This window comes from Strongylocentrotus purpuratus, unplaced genomic scaffold (genome assembly GCF_000002235.5).
Source record: "Strongylocentrotus purpuratus isolate Spur 01 unplaced genomic scaffold, Spur_5.0 spur5_scaffold_11, whole genome shotgun sequence".
NCBI lineage: Eukaryota > Metazoa > Echinodermata > Echinoidea > Camarodonta > Strongylocentrotidae > Strongylocentrotus > Strongylocentrotus purpuratus.
Window position 1 is genome coordinate 18,762,528 of NW_022145596.1, and position 9,416 is coordinate 18,771,943.

The 9,416-nt window shown below is 37.9% G+C and overlaps 1 protein-coding gene across 1 annotated transcript; it reads left to right on the top strand.

The window, feature by feature from the left end:
• The first annotated feature begins 1,301 nt into the window (after window positions 1-1,301).
• On the top strand, window positions 1,302-7,316 carry LOC100890002 (neuropeptides capa receptor). The gene has a single exon (XM_003730296.3). It carries the CDS (start codon window positions 2,751-2,753, stop codon window positions 3,975-3,977), a length of 1,227 nt encoding a protein of 408 aa, XP_003730344.1. The 5' UTR covers window positions 1,302-2,750; the 3' UTR covers window positions 3,978-7,316.
• The last annotated feature ends 2,100 nt before the right edge of the window (window positions 7,317-9,416 follow it).

Sequence of the window (9,416 nt, forward strand, 5' to 3'; positions counted from 1 at the left end):
TATCCAGTATTCATCTCTGTGGGTTTTATCTTTATGGTACAAATGACCTTTATCTGTCCATGCGCAGATTGTATCTATGAAATGGCTTATAGAAAGACGAGCTTCAACATTCAAGGAAATGTTAAGCTTCTGGTTTAAACATTTAAGTATCGACACATGCAGGTAGGTAATAGGTATTGTGAAAATATTTTCCCTCTTTCGGGGGGGGGGGGGGTGCTACAAACTCGCATATTAGAAAATTATATGAAATCAACATTCCGTTTGAAATCCTATATATTCTTCTTGATATAACATTGAAATCATTATATAAACATTCGTTTTATACCAGGTAAATTTTAAGAAAAGTCTGACTCATGTAAATATTTTTTAAATATGGTGTGTCTCTTCTTTCCTGGGTGTCCCCAAAATACCGTTAAAAATGAAAGGCTAATGTATTCATTTTATTTTCTATTTCAATCAATATTTGTCTATACATTTCTTGGCTGCATGCAGAGGACTTATGTACCACGTCTTTTGTTCTGGTAAAGATTTTGTCGGATGTGGAGGGAATTGTAGCATTTTAAAGAAATGTACATTCTACAGGATTTACCTTTGCCCTCATCAATTCGCTTTTAACATTTTGGGCACTAATGTAATGCATTCATCGTACTTTGAGCTAAGATGAAGTCGCTCCAGGATGAGGTTGTCCTCGTCTTGATTTTCGTCTATTCTTTAAGGTATACCTGATTAACTGATTGACTTCTTCGAGAGCCCCTGGTATATTTAGATCTCATAGGCACCGCATGTCAACAACAGGCAACCGGTACACAGTAAGTGTCAACAGTGCCATCGCCATCTCCTTCTCCCACATGCAACCTGACCTCCCTGTTTTCACTCGCTACATCATTGAGTTACGTTAAAAAATATCTGCAACTCGGTTATGACATGATACCGTCGCAGTACCTCTGAAAAATTCGTTCTAAGGTCAAGACAGTACAGGGGACTCACACACTGCAACAATACCATAGGGTTAATATGGATAATGCACTCACACACAAACGCCAAGAGCAAATTAATTACACACTCTTAACATCAGCAGTAGATCGTGGTTCGCGTCGTTCAAGCAATGCATCACGGACTCTGTGTTGGCTGACTACGAGGAGCTAGCGGTTCGTTGTCTGATTAGTTGGGCAGGAGTCGCACTGATTGGATCAAATATAGCGCATGCGCTTGGGAAACGCTTCTCGGCAGCAACGTTTTGGTTTTCAGTCCCATAAAATGCAGACGATTCGCGGTATGATTATCAGAGCGTTCATGTCAGAGCAAGGGCGTCACAAACGGTCTGCCCGTGTCTCCCACGCACTTAGCGAAAATTTGTAAGTGGACACGACGCTTTTGGAGGAGAAGGGAAAACTCTCGCGGGTTCCCAGGCCGGAGCTCGTGCCTAGCCAAGTGGAGTGATTGTGGATCTCAATATATCGCTAGCTGCCGGGATAGAGATCCTTACCAGACTGATATCTCTGCGCTGGGGAAATTAACACTTCTCCTGACTGTGCTGTTTCTCTCGCTCCACCGGGTATTGGAACAATCCTCAGCTAATTGGACGTTTTTATGCGAGATGGAGAGATAAATGGGTCGTCAATCGGCCGGTTCAGATATTTTCACTCCTTTCAAGATGTTGTTCTCCGGACTTCTCTACTCTTTCCTATTGATGACTTGCTTTAAGGTTTTACGAAATATGATCACGGTGATATAGACCATGCCTATGAGGAAAGATCGAGAGTGAATATTGATGCGCCTATTTTAAACTCCTGAACCAAACTCAAGATGTGACATGGATTGAAGCACTGCATCCATAAACAAAACATCAAGTGTCGGTAACGTATCGTTACAAAATCTGTTCTAGGGAAACCACTCAAGAAGGAGAAAATGTGTCTTTTTAAACAAACTGAGTATAAACTAGACACTCGTGTCGTAAGCAGGAAGGTCTGACGAAAAAGAAGACAATTTTTTGTCGTAATTGAAAGTGATGCTGGGCATCTGACAACAGTTTTTTGGCTGATATACATTACAAGCGAGATGAAATTTCGTACATGATGCTTCATACTTTTACGTGAATTTCACGATTACCCCTGAACCATATGTTAACTGAAACATGTTCGTTAGTTTGTCTTTAAGAGAGCATCGCCATTCAAGGAGTGGATTTTCGTCATATCGCGGTTATACCGATAGAACCACATTGAACCACCTCAAATTCGATACCCTTATTCAGTCAAGCTTCAATCTCTTACCGGATTCCTTTCCAAACATTGACAAACTGGAACGTTTTGAAATATGCACCCCAAGACTCACATTTGATAGGGATCTTCAATCGGCGTAGAGAGCATACACAAACTAATGTGTAGTAGCAAATGCACATTACGAACTCTGCACTTATGCTTCGATTGTCTAGTTTTCTCCTGGATCTCATTCTTATGACAGCACGTTGAAAGCACAAACTTTCACCCACAATACGCCGCTTGAAGTATACTTTTTGAACGGAAAGTATACAAAATATTTCTTTTCCAGAAATTTTATTGTATAAGCACATCGTGAGACGAACTATGAAACAACATTACGTGATTTTTTGGACGCATCGCGCGTGCAAGACCACTGCCAAGTTCATGCTGTGAGAGAACCTAAATATAGGGTTTCCATGGTGACACACGTTCTGCATCTCGAAGAAACGTGCATCACTGTTTTCACTGACTGTTTGAGCGAGAAATATCAAAATGGAGAGCGATTTCCCTGACAGTTTAATGGAGGACTACGGTTACTTCAACGTAAACTTCTCTTATGATCCCATTCACCTATGCGACTCCCTACGCAGGGTTAACGCTTCCGATGTTAATGATTTTCTCTATGTTGGGTATGAACGATGGCTCATTTGCCTTATTCTTCCTTTGATCCTGACGCTAGGGCTGGTGACCAATCTGGCATTTATGTATGTTGTAGCGCGCATTCAGTCAATGAGGACGGTAGTGAACCAGTACCTTGTGCATTTAGCCGTAGCAGACATGCTCTTCCTAGTTGGTGCCATTGGCAAGAAACTCTGGCAGTACTGCGAGTCGCCACTCAAGGACGACGAAGGTTCTGCATACGGACCCATCATGGTCATCATCAGTCATCTCCTGGTCTACACCACCATTTTTTCTTCAGAATTACTTGTGACGCTAGTAGCATTTGAACGTTTTTATGCTGTATGTAGACCAATGGTAGTGTTCGCAGCGAGTTCAAACAATCGGAAAGTCGCGAACCTCCTTTGCTTAGTTTGGTTGATTAGTGTAAGCCTTGCGGCCTCGACCATACCGTCCGTACTAAAACCCATTAGCATTTGTCATATCTGGCCCGATGAGTATTCCTATCTGGAGAGAATGTACGTGAAGTATACAGCAGTCAATATTAGCATTAGATACTACACCAACATCATCCAGACAGTGCCGTTCTTCGTCGTTATGGTCATCAACAGCATCCTTTATGTTTGTATTATGAGAGAGATGGAGCGACGTCTTAAAGCCATGGAGCGACACGATCTCGACCTGCAGAGCAATGTGGATATTCGAAACCAAGTGTCGCGAATGCTCGTCGCAAACGGAATAATCTTCTTCATCCTCATGGCGCCGTTCCAATTTGGATCGCTAATCAATTTTGTGGACAAAATCATAGGTACATATTCTATGAATAATAGCGAGCGTTTCTTGAATATCGCTAGAATGATGGTATATTGCAACTCGGCCATTAATCCTATAATCTACAACATGGCTAATTCGCGATATCGCGCGGCTTTTGAGGAAGCGTTTTTTAAAAAGTGGTGCAAAAAAAGGAGATGGAGTCGACACCCACAGAAGCAACTTGGAAATCACAGCTCTGTCTACGCTACGTCGATCACGAAAGCGTCCAACAGCGATTCTAGCCTGGGAGGAAACCCAGCGGCCAATGGCAACGAAACATGTGTCTGAAATACGGCCCCTTCAGCTTAAATCATATCTTATCTTCATCGCATCGTTAAAAAAAGGGGAAAAACCCGAAGCGCTATTGAACCTGTTGGTTAGCTGTCTAATGAGACATTCAGGTACCAATTAGTCCTCGACTAATGTTGGTGATATTAGGTAATTATGTTTTTGATGTTGTCGAAGCATAACTGAATTTGATTTGTTTAACCCCAAATGCGCCATCAAGTTTAAAAGTATGTATGACAAAAAATATTTCAAGAAATGAGTTTTAAACTGTTTCCTTTTTCTACATTGATTATTTGGACATTTATGAATCCATTTTGAATTTAAGAAGACATTTTTCCCCGATAAAGAATTTAAAATTTATACAGTGGAATTCTTTGAATCGACAGAGTAAATTAGATAAATGGGAAAAATAATATCGGTTAGTCATTTTATGCTTACTTCAAATTATTTAATATGGTTTTTACGATAGATTTGAGAAAGTACCTGCTTTGAAAATAATCCTCTTAAAGCTTACAGTCATTTGCTATGCAATAGCATTAATGATATAATTGTGAAAACTATTTCCGAAATCTCAAACGTCTGTTCATTTTCAAAATTGACTCATAATTAGGATTGAAGGACCCATTATTCTTTGAGAGACGGACAATTCATTCACACTTCACACGCGAAGTGCTGTAAAGAAATAATGAATATTTGTATTTATAACAACAAATAGGATAAGTTAAAGCTTCAGCGATTTGTCTTCAGACATGTGGAAAGAGAGGGGAAAAAACAGAAAGTTCCTGTCTTTAAAAGTTGGAGAAAAAACACCACGCGTTCCGTAGACACCTAACTTGTGAGAGTCAACAGACTTACTAATTGCTTCCCAGTAGCAAGGCAATTGAAGTGCCTAAATGAAAGAGAAACGGCGAAGTTCCTCTGGACGTTAAAACATATGCTAACGCTAAGACACTACTCTTGGACATCGCAAGGTATGGAGTGCAAAATTAAGAGATTCGCTTTCTAGCATTCGGACTGATTCGTCCTCTGCTGCTCACTCTGGGAAGATTTTACGTTGATAACTCTCTGTCTTTGACGAAACACCTACAAACTCAAGAATTGCGTGGTGTTCACAGACTCACGTCGTACTGAAGACTTGTCGTTGCGTGTTAAGATTTTTGTTGAAGTATATTAAAGTGAAGTCTTGCATACTGATGGGGTGTGAATGATTAAAGTGAACGACGATGAAGGTGCCTGTAAACCCGCCTAAAGTTGAATTGGGTGTCGTTGTTCTGTACATTATTCAGCACACACGGCCGGTATAGCGACCAAGAAGACCAGTAGAGCCTCACAAAACCCTTCAAATCTTGTAGTTCTCCGTCTGGATGTAGCTGCTGAATTTTATTACAATTTGTTTTCTTTCATACGTTAGTGAGGTGATACAGCAACTAGGGCAAAATTGGACTAGACTTCTGATATTTCATTATTCTACTTCTCACATGTTTTTGTTTCTAAATTTCCGTTGTCTAAGTTTTTCAATCTACATATGTTTGGATAACTGCACACGTCTCAAAACTTTTCTTTGTGATGAGGCATCGTGTAGAATATGATCAGTCTCAAAGCTCGATGTTAACGATGATTTATCCATTTTCTAATGTCATGGTGGGGGTACCATTCTCTTCCTGTACATTTTTAAATATTATTAATGAGAATATCCTCATCAATGTTACTAGAATCGTTATCAATATTGTCATTATTTCTACTAGAAAGTTGAACATTGTTGAAATGAGAGATTACTGCATAATATTCGGAAGATATTGGCCGATTGTTTTAATGAAATAACGATGTCCGAAGAGTGGTCATGCACAATTGTCTAAATTTTACAATGCCAATCAAGATATGTTGCATAACCATGTTAACGAATGTTGGTGGTTCAAAAGCTGTGTCCAGAAATATGCCAGTGTACTTTCTAGTTCTATTGAGGTGAATATCTTAAGAAAATAATCCCTTTTTTTCTTCAAATTTTACCCCATGCGTCCCGGATGCGGCTTTCGATGCCACTGAAACTAGATCAGAAATACAATGTAACAAAAGAAGTATTCAAAGATAAACTTGAGCTCTGGTAAATAGATTCTCTCAGAGTCCAACGAAACTTACTCTGAATGTTCAAGATTACAAATAAATGACATGTGCCAAAGAAATTTGGTAGAAAATGTATAGTGGCTGAGTAATGAGCATAGACAAAATAAGGAAATCCGGGTAAGTAGGCCCGAGGTCACTCTTTGTGCAAATTGGAGTTGTGATTTTTATCGAAGATGATGACCAGTACATTTGTGGGTGCGTTTGTTTTTTATTTCACTGGTTCAAACAACCAATCTACTGCTATAAACAATCCATAATAAATCATGGCAATTATTTCTCAAAATACGATTCCCATACCAGAGCTCAAGATTAGAGATGGACGAATTTATTGAGTCATCCAGTGAAAAAGAGAGAAACTAGTCTTTTCATACATTTTATATCGACAAATCCTTCTTAAAGAACAAATACTATTATCAAACTGACTAAATTAAGTCATATCATATAGTCATTCTAAAACTGATTCAAGATATAAAAAAATACCTCCCAAAGTTATCGTAACGAGGTATTCTAATACCAGTTGGTAACCAAAATCATAGTGGCTTGTTTATTTTTCTTTCTTTCAAAAATCGAAATTATTTATTTGATTTGCATTAGAATTTATGCAACGAAAACTATTAAATACCTTTAAAGATCTCTCTCTCTCTCTCTCTCTAAATTAATTCGTCTATGACTATATTAGATGTTTGTGAGACCGACTAATTGATTAACTAGTTTGCGGTATATTGCGGAGTCCTTGGTTCCAATTTGTTTTCTTCAAATTAAATAACATCAATAAATTCATGACTTGATTTGATTCTGTGACCACATTTTCATTTCCATGTAAGCATTATTTAAATGGGGAGATTCCGTTCTGTCTACCTATGAGAAAAAACCAATACATTGCTCCATATTCGTAATTAAAGCGCCTGGGACCCTTATTGATTTTGTTTGACGAAAACTTGCGGCCGGTCTCATTTTTCTTCCCGTATACTGATGTTACTTCTAATGTATCAATATGTAAAAGGGTATAAATTGTGTTCTGCAATACTAAAGTCAAATTGCAATCAGCGCAGTGCGATCACGTCCCCTTCTTCTTTTAAATATACATATTTCCAATTCTTGCCATAATTTGGTGGAAAGTGGGGACTGGTGATATTTTCTTTTCTTTGCGGGGAACGCCCCCTCATCATAACTCTGGCTAAATAATCGATGATTTGCTTATTTCCGATGTCACAGCCAGAACTGATGGGGGTCAGAGAGCAATGGAAACAAGCCTGCTATGAATTATTGCAGTCATCTTGGAAGCTCCCTCATGTATGACAAACCTGATATTTTTATTCGTTCGAGATTAGTCTCCTTTTCTGCTCCTCCATTTTAAGGGGCATTAAGAATGTCATGATATTATCCTGATTGATTACACTAATTTGTATTTAAGACGCCATGTATAGCCCGGGGTAGATAATTATTCTCGTGTCGGTGAATTATTAAAATGCGGGGAGAGATTTCCGCTATAATCACTTGAAAAAAAAATGCCCTAGAAAGAAAAAAGAATTCTCGTTAAATCAACAAAAAAATGGTTCTACATTTAAATCATTTGTGTGTCAGGGGTTTACAAGATCATCAAAGAAAAAAAACTTTTGAGTCTGGACCATATTAAAATCGCTTGGAAAGGGTAGATTCAGCAGATTTCCTATCATTATACTTTTGTTACTGTTGGTTAAAATTGCGATTCATCTATTCGTGAGATAAGGTTTCCAATATACATGGTGTAGAGTTTCTACAGCTTTTAAACGCCCACATGATAATCTCACAACTAGATTTTACGTTGCTGATGTAACTCCCAGGATTGAAGTCGGCTGCACGATCGTCACCTGAGGGAATACAGGATGAATATTTCTTGTTGTTCTCAATCATATTTTACTCTTTTTCTTCTTGTCTTTTGCTTCTCTATTTTCTTCTTTTTTCTCGTTTTCTCTATCTTCTCCTCCACCTCTTTTTCTTAACCCCTCTCCCCTTTTCACTCTCTTTCTTTCTAATACTCCATCTTTGCATGGAATATATTTTTTAAAGAAAATCAATTGCATTGATTGAAATCCTTAAACCATGCCACTGTAGGATTCGATGAATCTATTAATCAATGCTGAGTGGTACGTGTTCAGTGTGTGGTTAAAATGTATAAAGATCAAATGTATACTTGGTAATCATGTAAATACTGTGTACACGTAAGAAGAGCATTTATTTCGTCCAGATGCATTGTAAATAAGAAGGATATAGCATCATATGTTAATAAAGCCAGTGGAAAATGAATAAGAACACGAATACTCTTGTAATGATTTACATTTATACATGCATGCGCCGAATCCGGCAATCTACGCCAGAAACCTATTTTTAATTCAGAGCGAGTATAATATATTCGATTTTATTACCACGTGACAATCTTTGACGAGATTCTGTGTGACAAGAAAGTGTATTGCTGATTCAGAAGAGGCCTCGTTGTCGCTGAGGGGGATTTCATCCGCATATAGAGTCTTTTCAACAGCAGATCAACAAGAAAAAATAAGATTCAGTGGGAGCTTTTATGATTAGATCGGATTTGAAAGCATTGTATATATCGCAAACATACTGGCCACTCCTTAAATCTGACCTGCAGTATACAGGCAAGCTGCCCTCTGTTTTGTGTCATGGACAGGCCGTTGTCCAAATTAAAAATATTACAAACTTCTTTGTTCAGTGCCTAGTAATGATTTATGTTATTCACCTGTTACGAATAATTGTATTTCACTACTTAGAATGCAAAATCTAGTATTGTGTCATAAATACAGTAATATTTGTCCCACAGAGCAACAACTAGTATATACAATTTACATTCTCACTATTGACACGCTATAATATTTAACAGGTAAATGCAATAGATCGTCTCTAGTTGAACGCTTATAAAAGGCTTTTTGTAATGGAATCAAACTTAATGCACGCATCTTTGTTAAGTGCCTCTTTACAAATTATTTCATTCATCTATTACGAATGATTGTATTTCAAGAGCCAGAATGCGAATTTTATCCATTCCGTGTTGTTAGGTAGTAAAGGCCACAATGGTTGTCCTACCTAGCAACACTCGGAATATTGAAATACAATTATTGGTAACAGGTGAATGAAATCATTTGTACCAGAGTACTTAACAAAGCTTTATGTATTAAATTTGATTACATTACGAAAATAGTATTATCTATTTTTATTGTTTACTTCATAAAATCTCCCTTGAACGTCTGCCAAGAGGAATATATCTATCATAACAAGTTGTTCAAAAGTAAAAGATATTTCTTTACATTTATGAAAAGAAGG

What these genes read in the sequence shown, in the direction of transcription:
- LOC100890002 (XM_003730296.3), top strand. Translation starts at nt 2,751, where the DNA reads ATGGAGAGCGATTTCCCTGACAGTTTAATGGAGGACTACGGTTACTTC.